The 21,275-nt window shown below is 39.0% G+C and overlaps 1 protein-coding gene across 1 annotated transcript in view; it reads left to right on the top strand.

Annotated features, from left to right (window-relative positions):
* Positions 1 to 21,275, top strand: part of CDH2 (cadherin 2) — a 115,106-nt gene that overhangs the window by 68,938 nt on the left and 24,893 nt on the right. The window contains exons 3-9 of the mRNA XM_058802602.1: positions 8,182 to 8,408; positions 10,236 to 10,382; positions 11,467 to 11,622; positions 12,996 to 13,140; positions 14,195 to 14,367; positions 19,223 to 19,360; positions 19,722 to 19,907. Of these exons, the coding sequence (XP_058658585.1) occupies positions 8,182 to 8,408; positions 10,236 to 10,382; positions 11,467 to 11,622; positions 12,996 to 13,140; positions 14,195 to 14,367; positions 19,223 to 19,360; positions 19,722 to 19,907 (1,172 nt within the window). The remainder of the gene's footprint in view (positions 1 to 8,181; positions 8,409 to 10,235; positions 10,383 to 11,466; positions 11,623 to 12,995; positions 13,141 to 14,194; positions 14,368 to 19,222; positions 19,361 to 19,721; positions 19,908 to 21,275) is intronic.

Genomic DNA, 21,275 nt, shown 5'->3' with positions numbered 1-21,275 from the left:
TCATGGTAAGAAGTGACACATTGCCTAAAAGTGATATATGCTTCACTCCTATGTTCTGTTGTTGTTCCTAAACCCCTTTTAGTGTGGGGGCTTAAGCCACTGTTTAAAGCTGCTGACTGATTTAATTTATAAAATAGATCATCAGCTTATTTGTAAGTATGCACTCATTTGAAATTTCAGCAAGTTCTGGCTTTTTACAGAAACTGTGGGTGCCTGGATATTTAGTTTGTTAGTTAATTTGTTTATTTTTGTAAAGACAGCCTCCCATGATCTTTCTGCCTAGGTGTGCTCCAAGCCTGAGCTGCAGCCTGAAATTAGCAACGCTCTGATGCCTCAGCACCTCTGTCAGGAGCACAGGTGAAAGAGGGGTCAGGAAAAATGGGAGCATCAGGGAATAAAGTAAGGTTCTTTAAACTAGAAAACAGAACACCTGGAAAGGCAGGGAGAAGGAACAATAAAGAAGAAAGAGAGGAGAGCTAGGAAAAAAAAGCCTGAAACCTGAAGCCTAAAAGGACTTCAGGCCAAGAACAGTTAGCATAGAGAACATATAAAAGCATCTATTCTCTGTTCTCACTTTCCTTATTGCTAGTGAGAGAAAAGGGGAAAAAAGAGCTAACTTTTTTGGCATTTTCTAAAGATAGAATAAAAGGAAAAGCAGCTTATCCAGTTTTTTACTAGATATTTAAGTCATTACTGTAACACAAAAACTGCCCTTTAATTGCTGCACTGTAATTGTAGGTATTTGTTTCTTACGCTGCTTAAGGTCACATAAAAACGAATAGAGGTAAAAATAGGTTTGTGTTAAGTGCCTCAATTTTGAAACCATTTTCTGCTAGCTATCTGCAGAGACAGTACTTTCCCTTTAGTCTCCTGGTTTGACTGTTCAGTAGATACATTTTTTAATTACCAAATTGGATTTTAGCAGGTGTAGTCAGTTGATGCATTATGGGTATAAGAGATTAGTGTTTAATCCTTCTTTTTATTACTGTGTAGAATGGTATGCCTGGGAAAGTATTAAAGGTGCATTGCATACTCCAGAGTACAGAAATGACATTTATTACTGAGTTTTCTTTCAGCTAGCATCATTTAGAAAAAAGCTGGTGCAGAACTCTGCAGGGGCCTATAGGCTCATCTATAGTGAAACTGCCTTAATACAGAGTGGAAGAAAATGGAAAGAAACCTTTTTGTGTTTTAAAACAAAAGCAGTTGTCGAAATACAAGTACTTTCCTTCTTGAAGATGATTATTCTCTTTTTCTACATTTTACTTTTTCTAAAATAAAGACAAAAGGGATGTGAAAAGCACAGATCTTTGTGCCAGTGAGTGGTAGAGGCAAAGACTGAAAAGGGTCAGTGAATCAGATATAATTTGGACTCTGTTTGAGATACCAGTCCTGTGTTTTGCTGATGGCGGGTATTCCTGTACTGAAAAGCTGCAGAGGATTTCTATCGAATAGAAAGAACATTATCCCCATTTTCATTCTGGCATGCCTGTTACGACTTTGTTCTGTAAACAAAGAGGATTATGGGAACTGGAAACTCGATGGCATTTTATTAAAGAACTGTGTGAGTCTTTCCCTGTGAATGCAAGAATTAGGCAGTCTGGTGATAGCTACCTGTGAAAGAAAATAGTTTGAAAATAGACCTTAATGTTTGAATTATTAGGGCTCATAAGGAGGCATTAAGGTTCATAAGGCTTCATGAATGTAGGAAGGAGCTTTAGTATTTCCCAGTTGTACCTTGCAACAAAATACTTTTAAAGAAAAACTTTCACAGTAATTGTACAAATAGGAATGAAAAAGAATATGTTGCAGAAATAGGGAGAGGGAGATTCATGTCCGGTGTTCTTCTGTCATGTAGACTGCCAGATTGCTATGTTATTTTAGGAAACATACATATTTATTTATCTATTCAGAACTAGCAGTCTCAGGACTGGGGCAGGAGGGAGAATTGCACTGAGTCATAGTTGGGGTAACCAGTACAAATTACTTTCACCAGCATAACATACAACTTTTATAAAAAATTAGGGTTTTTGAACAGTAGACTACTTAACATCCTGTTTCCCCAGAGTAAAGTCATATATCAGTACTAGGTTTTACCTAATGCCTGCTGCAGATCACTCAAACTGCTTTCAATTAATGAAAAAAGTGTACAGTATGAATTAAACCTAATTCTGCAGATCACCTTTCCTTTTAATTATTGTTTTCCTAACTGAATAGACAATTAGCAAACAGTTCAGCGTGGAAAAGTGGGAAGTTGAGCTCCTGTTAGTCAGATCATGAAACAACTAAGGTTGGTAAATAGCTTGAATACATCCTCAGTTTCACCTCAGTTGAAACCACCTGATTTGACACTTGTTCACTGCTTGAGAGCCTCATAACCAGACTTGCCTATGGAACCAGACTGTAGAGATGTTGAAGACAAGTGTAAATAGGATTTAGAAGCAAATGGGCTGTATTTGGCCCTCAGTAAGTGGCAAAACTCCAGTTGGGCTTGCATGACCTGCTGAAGCAGCCCTCTACTCCAAGTGGGCTGGGGTGGCAGAACACAGGGCTCAGCGCAAGGCACGGGTCTTCAAAAGCAATTATTGAATTAGCAGGCTTTGGTAAGTAGCTGTCTTTTGACAGCCAGCTTTCTTTTCAAGTGTCACAGCTTGGTTAGTCCAGCAAGGCTCAAAATGAGTAGTGCTTTGAGATTGTTGGATGGTCTGGAGTATGGAATAATCTGCAGGTCATAAATGTAAAAGCAGAGAAGAAAAAGGGATTAGGAAAAAAGACTAGAAGAAATTCAGAAACAATGCTGGTGTATGGAAATATCTCTAAAGAATATAATGACAAATGGAATTACAATACAGGTAGGGAAATGCCATTGCCTGAAATAACCTGATTATATTTCGTATTTATTTTGACTCAGTAATTTCCGTAGCTAATACTCTCAGTTTGCAGATGCAAACAACATTTTTCTGGCTGATGTAGACAACCCATCTATCAGAAAATCAGATATTAAATAATGTTTAATAAGATTTCAAGATGGTTTCAGGAAGTTCTAAAATCAGACTGAATTTAAGGGTGGTAATGGAAAAGGCAAGTTAAAATGCATTTTAGTTCTTTGTGTTATAACAGTTTGCCAGGATGTCAAAAACCCAGTTCTTTTGAAGGTCATCTATAATTATAGTAAAGGATGTCTCATGGGCATTACACATGCCACTCCAACAAGCCATGAACTGAAATATGAGCATGTGCACTGTGCCAGTAGGACTAACAGATCATCTTACAGATACAGAAGTAACCAGTATGAATAAATTACTAATTTATAAAGTTGGGGGGGGCATTATATGGGGTTTCTCTTGTAGTTTCCTCTTGCTTCTCTCTCTGAGAAGTAAAGACTTGTTTAATACAGAGTGTTCTTGGAGAGTGTTCAGATATTAAATATGCAGATGGCTAGACAGTTCAAGCAGAATGTTTCCAGATAGTTTCTCCATCTGTCAAAGGTAAAAGTGGTATCTAGTAGGTAGTTGTACCTAAGATACTTTCTTATTCTGTTTGTCTGTTGCAAAAATGATCCCAAGTGGATTAAATAGCTATAGGTTTTCTGTTTTATGATGCACACTCTTAACTGTATTGCTGAAGTACGTGTTGTTAGCACTTGGCATTTGTTGCAATTTTCCATGAGGTCTGCTAAGTGAGCCTTTGCCTTGAGGTTGCTGCTTAGGCATTGAGAAGAGCATTCAAGAGGAGTAGCATTCCAACAAATTTACAGAAGGAAACACACTAATGTGCTTGTATGCATGTGGATGTTATCTGGATGTGAATTGAATTATTTTCTAAGTGCAGAAAATCCAGATGGCAAACTCAGTCTCATGATCAAAACGAGTAATGAAAATTCTGTATTAATATTCTATGTTGCACATGAATATATATGTTCATGAAATATTTTACAGTGAATATTATGAACAGCAATTTTTTTGCTCAGCCCTTGTTTGGATCAAGTAATTCTGATATTATTTTCCTAGGACAAAAAGAGCAGAAGCACATTGGCAAAGAGTGTAAACCAACATGAGCAGCTGTATTTTATAGATACTATGAACCATTCATCTCATTAGACCTGAGCAGGAGTGGTGGGGATCTCTAGTGCACTTTCAATGAATATGCATGTCTACTTCTTAACGTTTTGTACACTACACCTGTATGCACATGTTGTAAGTACTTCCATGCAAGAGTGTTAAACTGAAAGCTTCCTTTAATATCATGGAGCTGTAGAATTTCATTGTACAATGTTGTAGTCTCTGAGGTTCTCTTCTATTCTTTACTTAATAGAATATGCTTGGCTTGTTTTTAAGACAAGAAAAGACTCAAATTAGGAAATTAATGGTCTTTTGTCTTGGGGTATAATATTTAATAATAGTGATAAGCTAATACTGAATACAATTTTTCTTCTGTTTAAAGACCCTACATTTATAAACCCTTGTGCAAAATCCTATTTTGAGCCTGAGAACTGAGTGCATTTACTCCCATGTTGCATATTGCTGCTTTTATATGACCAAAAGTGTTCTCTAAAATTGAAACAGTTATCTTTGAGTTTGATTGAATACTTCCCAGGGCTTTCAAATAATATACTTCTAAAAAGCAAATACTTTCAGAAGATGCACAGGATCTCAAAAATCCATGAGTTATTTTTACAGATTATGTTACTCTTATCTGATCATTTATGCAGAGTGTTATGAAAAAGCAGTAAAATCAGATACTTGATTACTCTTCCTATTGCATATTAGGTAACTAAGATTCTGCAGATTATATCTAGTTAATCTTTTTTTTAAGTGGAAAAAAAAAAATCTGTGATTGTTCTGTCAACATAAAGTGACTTGTGGAAAGTATGCCTCCCTTTCCTGTGGTTTTTAGAAAAGAACATGGTTGCATAAGCAGTCATTATTCACAGTAAAACAAAAAAAATATTTCCTGTAGCATTTTTGCAAAAAAAAAAAAAAGTCTTTGCCTGAAAACCTACTGTCAGAAATCACTCTTTGTTCATACTAGTTGAACACTGAAAAATGAAGCAAAGTGATCTAAATCGAATTTACAAGACTGATAGCCATGTGTTTGGGGGGAGAGTAGCTACTGCACAACCTGTACTCTGTCAAGGGAATTTAATTATAGATGGTTATACTTGACTATAATTCGTTAATGTGTGCTCCTTGCAAAGGGAGAATAATTCTCACATTGACAATTTTATATGTTTTTACCAGGATACTGTCAGAGGAAGGGATTTTCATTGAATTTCATAATACAGTTGCCTGGGGGAAGAATATCAATGAAGTGGCTAGCAGGGTGGTTTTTTTGTTTTATTTTTGTGCTGCTGGAGTCTGTATGTAAGGAGATGGGGGAAAAGAAATCTTCTTCTTTACGAATTTGAATATCGAAAATAAGAATATATTCTGTTACTGTGCAATAGTTAGGAAATATTTTTATAAAATATTGGTGTGATATCTTGGTCTTTCAGACCATAATGACAAATACTCATTTTAGCTTTAATATTCATTTTAGCTCTCACCTTTTTGAGAAACAGTAATGATCAAAGTTTAGATTAATCTTCATTCTCTTTCCCACTCTTGTACTTCTCAGAAGTAAGTCTGAGAAGAACCAGAGATAGAGCTGGCTCTAGAACTGTTTGTCCTTTTGGTCAAGACACGTTTTTGAAAAGCAGATTTTGAGAGCAGTTGTAGCTGAGATGAGATGAGAGGTTAGCAGAGGCACAGAGCTATGGGTTATATTGCTGGCTGGTGTTTTTTTTGTTTGGTTTTTTTTTTTTACTTATGTGAACTGTTTCTGAGAGGTTTGTTTGGGAACAGTGGTGGCACTTTAAGGATGCCCAGCTTCCTCCATGCTTGGGGTCTGAGTTGTGTGTGCCTCTGTAACCAAGTACAAATAGCACTGTTTAATAGTCCATTAATTAGGCATTAAATTCTTTTATTGTTAAATGTAGTGACTTTGGAGTAAACTGTTCTTGGACATCTTTTTATTTCTGTGCTGGGCAAGAATTACAGAATTAGGACTGTGATAATTTCTACATACTGGAGTAGTTGCTTTAAGTATTAGCTTTATATTCTTGGCTTAGAGTCATGCATGTTCTCATTTGGCTGCAGCATTTCAACCTCGTGTTGCAGTGAGCTGACTCAAGCTGCAAGGCCCATGTTAGAAAAAGCAGGGGGTCAATGGGATGGTTAACATCTGGGAACTGGAAATTTGTCCTGCCAGTGTTCTCCTCCCATGTTACCTGCAAAACAGAGGATCTGACATCTCCAAATTCTGCAGATCTGTAGCCTGTAGATTATAGGGAAGGAAGTCATTGTACCTGATAAAGCAGGTAAGATGGACTTGAGGATCCATAGGAATTCTTAAATATATGAAAGCTTACACTAGAGGCTGAGTATTTACTAGAGTTTTAGAAAACCACTCTCTTGGCTTATGAGGAAGACCAGAGGCAACCTCTCCAAGGAGGATCACAGGAGCAACCCTGCTGGTGAGGCTTCAGCCTTTTACCCAGGGAGATTTGTTCTTTCAGAATCAGTGCTTTGGGGACATGGCATGCTCTTCTCCCCAAGGGGAGGCTGTCTTTTCACACGAAAGGACCTTCAAACTCATGGATCTCTCTGGAAAGAGCAGTATCCCTGCTCAGTTCAGCAAGATTACAGTTAAGAAGGTTGATGCTGCATCATTTATTTAGAGTAGTGCTGTGCTTTGTCTCCTTTTTTATCTGATGGACTCTTTTGGACTCTTTAAAAATACTCTAAATGGACTCTCTTCTGTCAGGAGAGGGCAAATGGGGGATTCTGGATAACTGGAAGGGTGCAATAAGGAAAGAAATTTAGTCTGTCATCTGAACATCAGCCTGGTCCTTGAAGTTTGAATACAAAAAAGTATGATTCTTCTTAGTACCTTCCTGAAAACAGTGCATTACAGAAGAAAGCACATGATGCATGACATTTTGTAGTGATTTTTCTTGAGAGGGACCTTTAGGTTTTGAAACTAAATAGTTTTTGCATGGTTTAGCTCAATATAAAAAGTGCAATAACTGAAATGAGGCATAAAGCCTCATTTCATCTTCATCTTCACTATGTGGATTTCAGCACAACCTTCATAATGGTATTTTGCACTTCTATTGCCCATGCAATCAAAATATTTCATAATGCTTTGGAAACATTAAAGAGTGATCATTGGTTATAAAAGCACACTTTCATTTTTTTACTTACTATTATTTGCAGTAACCCAGAAGATAACTGATGGTGAAAAGAATTGGGTAGAGAAAGCAGTAACTTGATACCAGTTCTGTTTTGTGGACACCACATCATTATCTCTACATTTGGTTTTACTGACTTCTTCTTCCAGTGTGTGTCTTTCAGACACAACAAAAGGAAGGAGGGAGGGGGGAATTAAACAAGAATAGGTAATCCCTGAGAAGATAAAGGGACATGTGTGGTACAGAACATAGCTTTAAAAAAAAACAAAAACAACCCAAAACCCCAAACAAGCAAACACAAAACCCCCAACCAAAAGAAAAACTCAAGGTCGTTAACTTAGGTTTTCTCTGTGGGGCATTTACTGACTCCTCCATATTGTCAATGAGGGACAAGGAAACTCAGTCCCAGAGCTCATAAGAAATCTTCCTGAGATGGCACAGCTGAATCACAGGCTGATATGGGCACATAATTTAATATTTTTAACATATTTCAGGGTTTCTGCCTTACCCCCATTGGCAGAGAGAGTGTGCTGCAAACACAGTTGTGTTTGCAGTTATGGTTGCAGTGTAACAAAAATTTTTGAGTGTTTTTAATGAACCAGCTTGACTGGATCTTTGGGAAGCTTGAGATGCAAACCCAACAAGCAACCAACTGAAGTGTACCATAGGACATGGGAGGAACTGGTTTTCTTGCTGGTGGTGGGGTAAATTTGTAGGCAGGAGGCTGTTCCTGTCTGAGGTTAAAATCTCAGCCTAGCAGTCCACAGAAGAATATTATTGTTATGGACTGACTGGTAAAGTACAAGTTCTACCTTGTAACTGCATGTGATAATAGCAGTAACAAGTATTTCTGCTTTTGAGTTTGTTCTTAGTGCATTGATGTCACAGTAAATTCAAGTGGGCCACTTTTTCAATTTTGTTTTGTTTGCCATTTTATGTCTGTTTTACAGTGAGGTTTCGAACCTGTGATGGAAACAAAAAAATACACTTTGGTAGCAGTGAGCCAGAAGATTTCAGAGTAGGTGAGGATGGTGTGGTCTATGCAGAGCGAAGCTTTCAGCTTTCAGCCGTGCCCACGGAGTTTGTCGTGTCCGCTCAAGACAAGGAAACCCAGCAAGAATGGCAAATGAGGGTGAAGCTAACCCCTGAACCAGCCTCCACAGGGGCTTCAGAAAAGGTAAAACAAGAGCTCAATGCAGCCTCTATAAATGTATCTCCACAAAGAGGCATCAAAATAGGGGTTTAAATTTGCCCATCATGCACCTCTCCATGAACCAGCTTATTAATGGACACCTAGTGCATGCAAAGCTGGAGCTTTAGAAGGAACTTCGATCATCTTTTATTCTGTAGTTTTGCTAAGGCATGAAAAGGCATGCCTATTTAACTATATAGGGTTCTTTGTGTTTGAGCTTTTTATTTGTATAGCTTGAGATTTATACCTGAATTTAAGTCTCACACAGCCATTTCTTTATTTTAAATTGCTTGAAAGTATTATAGTATTTATTCAAGCAGTTAAATATAACCACAAAATAAACAAATCTGTGATAGAATGCATCAGTCACATTTATTAGATGGGAACTGTAGATTTACAGCAGTAAGTAGGAAAGCACTTCTGGCAGGGAATATTGGCTTTGTCTTGTCCCGTCATAATCAAATTGGAGACTGTAAATTATTCATGATTCCAGCACTCCTTGGTAAGGAAGATAGTCTCCCTCTGCTGGAAGCTGCCATAGGATAAACCAAGTACTGTAACAAAAATCAGACCTAGCAATGTGCAATTAACAATGTATTTACTTTAGAAAAGCATATTAGGTTGTTTACCTTTTTCTGTCATATTATCTGTTGCCTGCTGTTTCTTGCCTTCTCCTTAGTGAAGGAGAAGTGTTAGTTTACAGATAAAGAACAAAATTTATTCATAGATTAACGTACCTATAATAGGTACACATTTAAGATTTAAGCATCATGTTAAAAGTAGGTAATGTGGTTATGCAATACATTTTTCCTGAGAACACACTGGAGACCACTGCTGTGTAATCCTCATTTGTTTACTTGCTTGGTGATTGTGTTAAATTTGCTAAGGCATGATTTTAACAATGGAAATACTGTCATTTTGTTCGTGGAAGCATAGTAAAAGAGCAGATGCTTAGATGTGCCAGTGCATGCCCTGTTTATTCCACACACACTATTCCAGTGTACTTACCATCAACAGAATGTAGAGGAGTAGAATCTGGCCTTCATTTGGTGTCTGTTCATACTCTGCAATGTAGTTGCCTAGATTAAAATGAAGTTATTCTTTTAAAAGATTTGGAAGATGTTTTTGTCACCCTGTTCCCAACCTTAAGCAAGCTAGCTGTGTGTGCTGTCATCCAAAGGATGAAATGACTGCAGATGTAGAAGGGAATAGGAAGGGAATGTTGACACCCAGCAGAGATTAATGCCCAGTGTGTAAAGTGGGTCATCTACTGCATCCATCATGGCTGACATAGGTTTAAAATAATTACAGCATTAATTCTATGGGATTTAATAGGGTCATAAATATTTGAGACATTCCTTACCAGTACGTATTAAACTTCTCTTGGAACTCAAATTGCATTATAGCACACCCAGATCTAAATTTAGAGTACAGTAGCACATTACCTGAACTGAAGCTCTAGCTAATGAGAAATACATAAAGGCATACTATTAAATTCTGCAAAATATTAACTACTTCTCAGAAAGTGCCAGATAGTTTACACAGTAGTGCCATGTTATAAATGGTTTATAATTCCCTTTCTCTTCCTAGTTAAATAAGGGGAAAAAAGGGGTTCTTAAAGCTTGGCAGTGAAATTGTAAATGATATTGGTTATTTTCAAACTGCATTGTGAATGCAAATAAAACAGGTTGATGAACACAGAGAAAGGACAGTCTTTCAGTCAATTATGTAATTGTACCTGAGTTACTATATAATGTCTGCTAGTAATTCTCCTTCTAACATGTGCTTAATTTTATCTTGTACCTGGGAAAGGACCAAAGGAAAATTGAAGAAATCATATTTCCATGGCAACAATACAAGCACAGCAGCCCTCTGAAGAGGCAGAAGAGAGACTGGGTTATTCCTCCAATCAACCTACCAGAAAATTCCAAAGGACCTTTTCCTCAGGAATTAGTTAGGGTAAGGAAGTTAATAGAAGTGTGGTTTCAGTGTCCCTCAGAGAGCTCTTGAAGAGATTTTGTGTAAATGATGTCTTGTTCATCATCCAGACATTTATCAGAGTCTTTTGGGTTGGTTTCTTGTTGCTGCCTGTGCATTGCATGCTGGGATGCGTCTAATTTCCTGGGGTTTAACTTGTTCCTGTGCATCTCTACTGGTGGAAGATGACCTTGTTTTGGGTGGTAAGTGTGTTAAGGGGCATCTCTGCTGGTATCTCAGGAGTCTTCCAGTCTCCTGCACTGCAGTTCTCTGCCTGGGAAATGGTGTGGGAGTGAGCAGGAAGCAGAGTGCACCGGGAGACCAAAGGATATTGTATCTGATGGGATGAGGACAGCAGCTCTTCCACAGGATTCTGCTGCCCAGAAGTGGCCACTGCAAGGAGCCACTGCAGGAGCCAGCCTCCTCTGGGCTGGCTTCCAACCACGGTACTGGCTGGTCATGATCAACTTGTTGGAACTTGGCAGAACATTAGCCCAAGTTGATAGGACACAGCTTCACTCTGTTCTGTCTTATGTGTGCGCTGGTGATTCAGCTGCTCCTCAAAGATGCACTGCCCTTCAGTTGTTTCCTTGGAATATGAAACAAGTTCGATGTTTAAGCAAAAACGGCAAGTTTCTAAAGAGCTGGTTTGTCATGGAAGAGAGCCTGTAGCTTTGAGCTGACAAGGTGTAGGAGAAAAGGGAAAACACAAACCAGGCTTTGAATTTCACGTGTAATTTTATGATACTAAATGTTTTCTCTAAGGTCTAAACAATTCTGCTTAAAGTATTTGCTTGTTTTTGTTTAACACAAATAATTTTTATTTTGAGGGATAAACAGGGATAATTTTACATTTCTGAATATCCTTTGACCTCTTTTTAACGAAGAGTGCTGTTAAGAACTTCAGACTTTACACCAACTCTGTACCATTTCCAGAATAATTATTTTTGCAAGTACATCTTAAGGAGCAAGGAGAAGATAAATAGAGCTGCTGCCTGTCTCAGCAGCAGTCCCATCCTGCGCTTGTTTGTAGCTAATGTAAACGTTATCTTTTTTTGACACACAGATCAGGTCTGATCGTGATAAAAGCCTTTCTCTGCGGTACAGCGTGACTGGCCCAGGAGCTGACCAGCCTCCCACAGGCATCTTCATCATCAACCCCATCTCAGGACAGCTGTCTGTCACAAAGCCTTTAGACCGGGAGCAGATTGCTTCTTTTCATGTAAGAGTTTAATTTACCACAAATCAGATTATCAAATTGAAGATGAACATCTGCTTCAAACATGACTTGAGCAGCCAGCATTTAGTTTTGTATGAGATATGATTTGAGGAGTTTGTAGCAGATTTGTATTTATTGTACTTAATAAGGCTAACTCTTACTATATTTAAGCAGCTTAAATACATTAACATACGTAAACAGTGATTAAATGTATTTAGGTAAAGTAATTTCAAAATATGGAAATATGGGTACTGTGGCTTATATTTCAAGTACAGGCCATTGATCACAGTCTCCACTGAATTGTATACTTTCCAGAAGTTTATTTTTAATTCAGCAACTTAAATTAGGATGTGACTGCTATTAGAATTGCAGCAGCAGCTGTGATTTGAGAAATGGATGGGAAGAATAACATACCAATTTTTATTTTAGGGCCAAATCTAAGCATTTTAATAGAATTGTAAATTAGGCCTGTCAGCTTATAAAAATGATATTCTTTGCTCTAAAGAAATTGAAAAAGTAGACCACAGATTCCAGTACCAGTGGAAAAGGAAAGTTGCAAGGAAGACGGGGAGAGCAGGCTGTGACCTAAAGTTTCCTGTGCTTTTGGGAAACCATGCTGAAATCACCCAGCTCCTGGAGAGAGTTTTCCAGCATGTTCTGGATTAAAACACTCCTTACCTTGTGTTCTGGGGAGATCTTTGAGTGCTGCTCCCAAACAGAGGACACAGCAGGAAGCATCTGGGGGGGGAGGTGTGGGTGAAAGGCTCTCATACAACAGCTCTAGCATCCATAAGATTTTAACTGAGAATTTGACATTGGCAATTCAGGATTTACTGACTTAGGAATTTACATTTATATGAGTCATTACCAGAGTGGTGAGTTAATAATGCCATCTTGCTGCTTTCTAGTAGCTTTGTAGCCATAAGATACATGTGTGTGTGTGTGTATATACATGATGGGCATCAGCAGGACTGCTATAGGAGGAAGTTGCTCCTTTCCCTAGCAATGGCCATGCTCTGGTCTAAATACACAGATTTACATTTAAATCTCCACCTTTTTAGGGAATGTTTTCTAATAGCCATTATTAAAACCAGAATTCTATATGACAGTAGGCACTAGTAGTGATCAAAATTACATGATCTAAAATAATTTTCATCAAATCAAAGAAGGAAGTCTGCAACTTAGAACAGTTTGGAAGTCTGAACATCAGTTCCGTTAGCAGCTTGGAAATTTAAAAGGTCGATATGAGGGAGCAGTGGCAGATAAGAAAATACACTGAGCTAAAAATGTCTGGCCTGAAATTTCCTGTCACTATTATTATATCTATTTGCACTTGTATGTTGTGAAAATTCTAATACTTTTAATGACTTTTGCAGCTGAGAGCACATGCAGTGGATGTAAATGGAAACCAGGTGGAAAATCCTATTGACATTGTTATTAATGTCATTGACATGAATGACAATAGACCTGAATTCTTACACCAGGTTTGGAATGGGACAGTCCCTGAAGGATCAAAGCCAGGTAAGATCTGGGCTTTTGGGAGGCAGAGGTATTATTTTGAAGTATCATGTTTACAGTGTCATTTTGAAGGTGTGATGAAGGGAGTGCCTTCAGACCTTGTAATACTTTGAAAGGTGTCTTTAGTGTGCTGAGCAAAATCTCAGATCCTCTGTTTTCTTATTTCACCCTATTTTTAAAGCACTTTTTAGCATGCTGGGATTCATTTCCAAAAGGCAAAATTGCTATGTGCATGAACTAAAATCAGGGGAGGCTTTAAGTATATGACTTCTGGTTTATGGTTTTCAAAATCCTAATTATAACATCACAGTTCTTACATTTATTTTTATGATGGACATTGATGTTCATTAGTTGACAGGTCAGGGTATAAGAGACTTCTGGAATGTCACTAGATACAGTTCTAGTTCTGATTCCCAGAGGCTTTGCAAACACTGGGATTTGAAATCAGTGTCATTTGAATTCTTGAGAAAACCTAAGTGTTGTTCAGATCTCATTAAAATTCTAATCAGCTCAGACTAAAGTTTGCACTATGGCTGAAACCACTTCCTTAATTTGTCAGAAGTGCAAAATGAAAGGTTAGCACCAGAAATGTGTTTCCTAACTTTGCAGTGTTTACTTGGCATTTGAGATCTATCTCAAAGACTTTTGAAAGAGTATTATTTATATTGATTTTCCGTCACTATCAGTATGTTCACCAATTCTGAACAATAAGTATATTTCCTTTGGCCCAATTAATAACATAAGTATCTAAACATGAAATGTTCTTTTGTTACAGAAATGTTATTTGTGGCAGAACTGTAGAGTTTCATTGTTTATGTAGCTTCTTCAGTTATAAGCAAATCTAGTCTTTTATAAACATAGAGTATTTTTATCTCCTCTTATGTATTTTAATTACTCTGTTGGTGAGTCTTGATTGTAGCCAGTTTGTTTTAAGTAAAGAAAGAATGTGCAGATTTTACCAAAAGAAATATGTGCTTTGACCACTGCTTGTAAAGTGATCTTGTATAATCTGAGTGTAAACTGTTTACATAACATCAATTATTTGTCCTGCTGCTAGGGACCTACGTGATGACTGTTACTGCCATCGATGCTGATGATCCCAACGCCCAGAACGGGATGCTGAGATACAGAATCTTGTCCCAGGCCCCGAGCAGCCCCTCTCCAAACATGTTTACAATCAACAACGAAACTGGTGACATTATCACTGTTGCAGCTGGGCTTGACAGAGAGGTAAGGCAGGTCTTAATCCTGTGGGCTGGGTTGAACTTAATATTGTAAAGATTATGGCTCAGGGTGGTGGGTGGATGAGAGGGTGAGTGAGGAGCTGGACGTCAGCTGACAGTGCGCACCTGCAGGCTGTCATATCCAGGGCTGCAGCAGAAGCAGCATGGCCAGCAGGTCAAGGGAAATAATCTCCTCCTCTGTTCTGCTCCTCCGAGACCCCCCCTGGAGTGCTGCATCCAGATCTGGGGTTCTCAGCACAGGAAATAAGTGAACCTGCCTGGAGCAAGTCCAGAGGAGGGATGTGAGGTTGGAGCACCTCTTCTATGAAGATAGGCTGAGAGAGCTGGGGCTGTTTAGCCTGGAGAATAGAAGGCTCTGGGGAGACCTTATTGCTGCCTTCCAGAACCCAAATGGGGCCTAGGGGAGAGCCTGGAGAGGGGTTTTTAATAAGGGCATATAGAGATAGGACGAGGGGAGGTGACTATAAACTGAAAGCAGGTGCATTTAGGTCAGATAAAAGGAAGAAATTCTTTACTGTGAGGGTGGTAAGATGAAGGCACAAGTTGCCCAGAGAAGTTGTGTATTCCCCATTTCTGGAAGTGTTCAAGGCCAGGTTGGATGGCATTCTGAGCAACCTGGCATAGTTGGAGGTGTCCCTACCCAGGGCTGGGTGTCTGCAACTATATGATCTTTAAGGTCTCTTCTAGTCCATACAATTTCATGATGCTGTGATACATTTCTCCCCCTCCTCTGTCTTAACTTACTCCCTTTCACCCTGTTGACACCAGCTATTTTCCTAGTCTCAGAGTACAAAAGCTCAGAGGAGAGAAAATTATGTTAGGGATGAAAATTGGACCTCTTTGTTCCATACATGTAGTTACTCCTGGCTCTCTGGGGTCATGGAAAGGCTCTTATCCGATAAGCCTGTTAGCTCTTAAGAAACAGATACATCTAACAGATACACACTAAGGCAGAGCAGTGCAATAATAATAATAGCAAAAAGAAATAATCTGTCAGTAATTCACTGCTACGTGCTGAGCAAGGTGCATCCTGTCTAGACAGTTCTTCACTGTGCCCACCACTGGAGAAGGAGCGTGCCAGATCCTCTGCTCTGATTCACCCATCTGTGAGGTTGGGAATAAAAATATTTCCCTCCCAAGTCCAAATCTGTCACACTAACTGTGCTTTTAAACCACTTGAAAACTTCACAAGAGATAAGCATTATTTTATAAACAAGCTATAAAATCCTAACAAACCTCTTTTGAATACATCTTGTTTCAACTTCTGTATTACTAACCTCATTTTAGCTCATTAAATCTGAAGTACTGGGTTTGCTGTTCATCTTTTAGCTGCTTGTTTGTAGTTATTTAAAATGGAGAATAAAAATGCTTTCTAAAGTTCTGTGTTTGCTATTAATATTCTAATGCATTTCAGTTTGAAAGGGGCAATCAGAAGATTTGAAAAGCTAAACAGACTGTTAGATATTGCAATTAATTTTTGAGGTTTTATTAACATTCATTCTATTTAAGTTGGTTTGGAGGGAAGGGATTTGAGCAAAGGAAAACCCTGAACTTTACAGTATTGCCCTATTAAATTAAAAGAATGATGGGCAGCTTTGCCCTTGTTTTTAAAATCCCCTGGTCATCTTTGACAGATGAACTTTCAGAAGGACATAGCGATAATTCTTGAGGTTTTATCACTTGGTGACTAGCTATACTGGAGGGATTTAACTCGGAAGAAACCAGCTGCCTGTGGAGCTTAGACCCTCACATTAACAGTTGGAAAAGCCTTGTCATTCACCATCAGTTTTCCTGATGGATCACTCTGCTGACACCCAGATGGGTATATATAAACATTTCTTGAACATGTTGGATATTAATGATTAACATTAAATCATTCAAATGTTAAATTAGACTAATATGAAATAAAATGGTTTCCTTCCCAAGCTTTGCTTCCTCCATTTCCTGAGTCATTTTGTGGAAGTCAATTAAATTAAAATGACTGGGAGTCTAGAGAGCCAAAGTTGAATTGTCTTCTGACAGTGAGCTGGGGAGTGCCTTGTTGTCCATGTACCCCAGCTGGTCTGCCCACTTCTGCCTTTCCACTCTTTTCTATAAGTCTTGTCTCACCTGATAAAGCTCTAATTAAAATCATAAAATGCTAGGCAGAATTTTAAATTCTTAAATAATATGACACATTTTTTATGGGGGCATAAGTGTTGTAGGCTTAAAAAAAAAAAGTGGTTCCTCTGATAGCATTCCTCATCTGCTGGTATTTTAGATTAACATGCACAATGCATTATCTGTGCTAACATGCACAGGAGGAGATTTGCTTAGGTAAGGAAACTCAGCTTAAGGCAGAAGAAATCTTTCATTTGTTATCTCAAAAGATGCTGTTTCATGAGATCCAGCTGCTGTTATTTCTTCCATTATTGCTGTGGAATTCACTTCAGCAGTAAAACATCTGCCTTGCTGCTGGAGGTACTGAAGAAGGCAGGCAGGGTACTTAAATTTACACACTGACATTCCTGCCTCACGTGAGGTTAATTCAGTGAAGTGCTCTTTTATTTGGCCTGTGTTGAAGTGGAAAGATGTGAACTGATGAGGTCTGCGTTCTTTCTTGGAGCTGCCAGTTTGCTTTTAGATGTTTTGCTGCTAAGTCTCTGTGCAGGCTGCTGACACATGCTCCACGGCTCATTCCTGGCTGCTTCTCAAGCCACAGTTAAAAGAGACCACCTCCCCCAGTTTCCCCATGCCTGCAAAGTTGTGTGCTTGTTGATTTCTGAAATTTCACTCTCAGCAGTTGATCTGCTTTATGTGAGTGCTGGGAAGAGGGGGAAAAAAACAAAGAACCAAACAAAAACACTGATCTGCTGTCTTTTGGGGCACTTTCTGGGGAAGTTTTTAGTGCACTGGTTCTGTTGGAATTAAGTAAGACTACTGTAAGGAAGCTGAGTCTCTGTGTAATAATAATGGAGTTTTCCTTAATGAAATTTGCTTCTTGGGATCCATGTATTAAGACCCAGATGAATCAGAAGCACCTGCTGTTTCAATAACATAGAATCATATGGCAGTGAGATTTGCTTCAATACTGCTTTAGATTTTATTGCTTCACAGTAAGTAAAGTATGATTTTTTCTTGGATGAAAGTGGTAAAAACATTTCTTTGATTCCCTCATGACTGCTACTCTTATTGGTGTCATGAAGGAAATCTTTAAGATGTTTAAGGCCTATTGAAGGTCAGTTTGCAAGTATATTTTCCAAGTCAGAATTCCTATACATCTATGTATATTTATGCATTATTAAACCTGTATCCTGCACTTCTGTAGACTTAATACTAACTAGTCTTGCTTTTTTAAGGAATTGTGGGATGCATATGTAGCAATTCACATTTGGGGTGTCTTGTAAGGGTTTCTGTGTGAAAGAAGGCATGAGCATAAACCATTATCTTCAGTGGGAGATAAAGATTCATAGAGCTTATTTTTAAAACTTTCTATTCCATGACTCATTGTTGCTGCTTGGAAATGTGCAAACCGTTAAACCTCTCATGTCTGTCTTACTGTCTGGCCAAAGTTTGAAAGAAAGCTAAATACTACCCATGGAATTATCCTTTCTTTTTTGTTGTATCAATACCTGTAATTCCTGTTTGTAAATGGTGTGATTCTAGGGGTGTCCTGCTCAGAGTCAGGAGTTACACTCTCTGATCATGATGGGTCTGTTCCAACTCAGCATGTTTCATGATTCTATAAATTGTTTCCATGAAAAGTAATCTGTCATATACCCCACTCTTTAGACAGTGGAAGAAAATAGTGTACCAAGTGGAAAAAAAACATAAAAATAAGCTCTTTTTGAATTATTTTTATTTTGCCAAAAGTGGTAGTAAACCGTTTGTGAAAGTGCTGTTTCAAAGTAATAGCAGTTCCTTGTGTTTGTGTCCTTTCTTTTGGGAAGAACTGGATGGTAACACTTCTCTGCAAGGAAGGACGATGAGCTGGAAGAATGAAAGAGCATGCGCAATATTTGAAAGCAATGAGTTAAAATAAGCAAATAAACTTTTCAGCAACTTTATACAGAAAACATCTTTATGATTTTTTTTTTTTTTAATAGAACCTTGTCTAAGTTGTTTTAAGCAGCTCACCAAGCTGAGGTCAGGTCTCCACCAGGCATTTTGGGTGCTTAGGGACCCTGCTGGCCCCAGTCCAGCTGTGAGGGGGGAGCGAGTGCCCAGCTCGAGGGCCGTTAGCAGCAGTGGGGGGAGAGGGGCCCATGGCTGCCATACTCAGCCAGGGTGTTCAACATTTATGGAAATAGCCCGTTTGGTGCTTCCCTCCCCCTTTCTCCAGTGCCCTTACTCGTCTCTGTTGGCCTCGACATCTTTGGTTTCTATAGAGATCACAAGAAGTTGCCGCAGCACTTTTATACTCAGGCTTGGCTGAAACAAAACCTTGGCACTTGTGGCCGTTTGGCCGACAAACCTACCTTGGCTCAGTGCTCTCAAATGCTTTTGAGGACTTTCCCTGTTTTAGTATAAAATGCACTCTGGCTCTCTTTGCGCCGTTTGAAAAGCATTATTAAACCTGTGATCATGCATTAACTGTCTAAAGTGGTTTGATTTATTAGAGTAGGAAGCAGTCAGCCTGTCCTAACCTTGATGGTCTTTCAAGCAGTAGTTCAATATAAGCAACCTGCTGCTGTATCCCTGTGGCACAAACTTTGCTTGCTCCTGTCATTTTGGGTGATGCTAACTAGAATAAACAGTGTGATAGCCTCCGTTGCTTAGCAGAGTGCAATTTTTGGGAACACCTGCTGTCCTATGGTAATGTTAGTTTTGTCTAAAACTTATGTTGTCATTTTGTGTTTTAGAAAGTACAACAATATACATTAATAATTCAAGCTACGGACATGGAAGGAAACCCAACATATGGTCTTTCAAACACAGCAACTGCTGTCATCGCTGTGACAGATGTCAATGACAATCCTCCAGAGTTCACTGCCATGACTGTAAGTACAGGATAGGAGTTACTGAAGGATGTGCATATTTATAACCCTTCTCTGTTTCTCTCATTATATTCACAGACAGTAAATATTTATTACTTATTAAATACCATACTGGCAGGCAGAATCAAAATATGTGCAGAATATATATCCCTTACATGCTGTGTTCTGCTTTTGACCAAAAGGCAAAAGCTGACAAGGGAATCAAGCCATTGGTTCTCTGGGTGGCCTCAGGTAAACTTCATTAGATAAATTATCAGAGCTCCAGTGAGGAGAGGTGGTCTGCCCCGCTTTGATGAGTGTTCAGCCTGGTGTGGCCCATGCGTGCTCCCCCAGCTGAGGTGGAGTGTTTCCATGGTTTCTGCAGTTCTACGGGGAGGTGCCGGAGAACAGGGTGGATGTGATCGTGGCGAACCTGACGGTGACAGATAAGGACCAGCCGCACACGCCGGCCTGGAACGCCATGTACCGCATGACCGGGGGGGACCCCACCGGCCGCTTCACCATCCTCACCGACCCCAACAGCAACGACGGGCTGGTCACTGTCGTAAAGGTAAGGCCTGCCCGCCTTTCAGAGACTTCAGCAGAGATGGAGGAGGTGGGAGAACCAAAATGGGGGGAAATGTGAATTCCTGAGGCCAGCATGAATCTGGAATAAAATGGATGCTCACCTTTTGGAATCAAGTCTGTCTCTTCGAATGTTACCTTGCTTATGCTATCAATAGTATTCCGCCTGCTCAGTTTTAAAAATCTGCCCAGGTTATTAGAAATTGCAAATCTTGAATCTTTATTTGCTAAAAGTTAGAAATTACTCTGTGGAAAAGTGTCTGCTTAGTATTTTTTGCGAGTCTAAACAACTTCCTACCTCCTCAATTAGTAGTCATGCGTGTCGTCTGCACATTTTATGTCAAGATCTTCCATTAAGGAAGAGATACAGGTAGTCAAAGCACAATCAGAGAGGAAAGAATAATAGGTGGGAGGGTACTTCTACAAGAGACATTTAAAGACTGGCTATTTTTAAAACCTCATTTAAATACCTTTTATGGAATAAACTGTCTGTCTTCATTCTCTAGCCAACACAGCTCTGTGTTGAGGGATGACTTATTTCAAGTGATAATAACAATGTGATTCTATAATTAAACCTGCCAGGCAGTAGCCACCTTTCCTCATGACCCACTGATAAATGTCTCATCTCTGAGTTGGCCTGCTCTGGTTTTGGCTGATCCGTTTCAAAGTCAAATGTGCAATGCCAGTAATCCCATTTGGAAATTAAAAAATTCACTTTTCCTTTTCTTTTTTTTTTTGTTCTGTTTTGTTTGATTTAATTTTGTTTCATTTTATTTAATTTCATTTTGTTTGATTTTAATCCTCCCAGTATTTAGGTGACAAAAAGATACAACATACATGCAGCATTAATAGTAATTCACAGTGGGTTTTTTTTAAGAACTGTCTCTGGTTTATAACTGCTCTTCCCCAGAGGTACCAATTGTTGCATTGCAGTCTTCCAGGAAGAATTATGTGAGTGTCTGTGCTTTTTAGCACTCCTTTAAGTGCCCAGACAGGGGAAGAGTTGGAAACCTGCCTACAGTTTTTATTGGCAGTGCAATGAGTTGATCTGTCAACCTGTAATGAAGATTAGATTGTCTCTTGTCACTTACTTCATACTGTCACATGCCAACTGCCCCAGTAAGGTACAGGGTTTTCTTCCAATCTGGGATCTGTGTGAGTAGTACAGTGCATAGTACAAAGGGAAATCCTGTCTCCAGGAATGCTTCAACCCTGTGCAGCATGACAGAGGAACTCTAGATTCACACTGTTGTTATTTCTTCTTAAGTTGGAATTCTGGCTCAGTGAGGAACTCTCCAAACGGAAGGTTATCTTCACTGGGAAGATGGAAGCTGTAGGTATATCAGAAACCAGG

This window comes from Ammospiza caudacuta, chromosome 1 (genome assembly GCF_027887145.1).
Source record: "Ammospiza caudacuta isolate bAmmCau1 chromosome 1, bAmmCau1.pri, whole genome shotgun sequence".
In the NCBI taxonomy this organism is placed as follows: domain Eukaryota; kingdom Metazoa; phylum Chordata; class Aves; order Passeriformes; family Passerellidae; genus Ammospiza; species Ammospiza caudacuta.
Note: the sequence above shows the minus strand (reverse complement) of the source record. Positions and strands in the feature narration are given on the sequence as shown.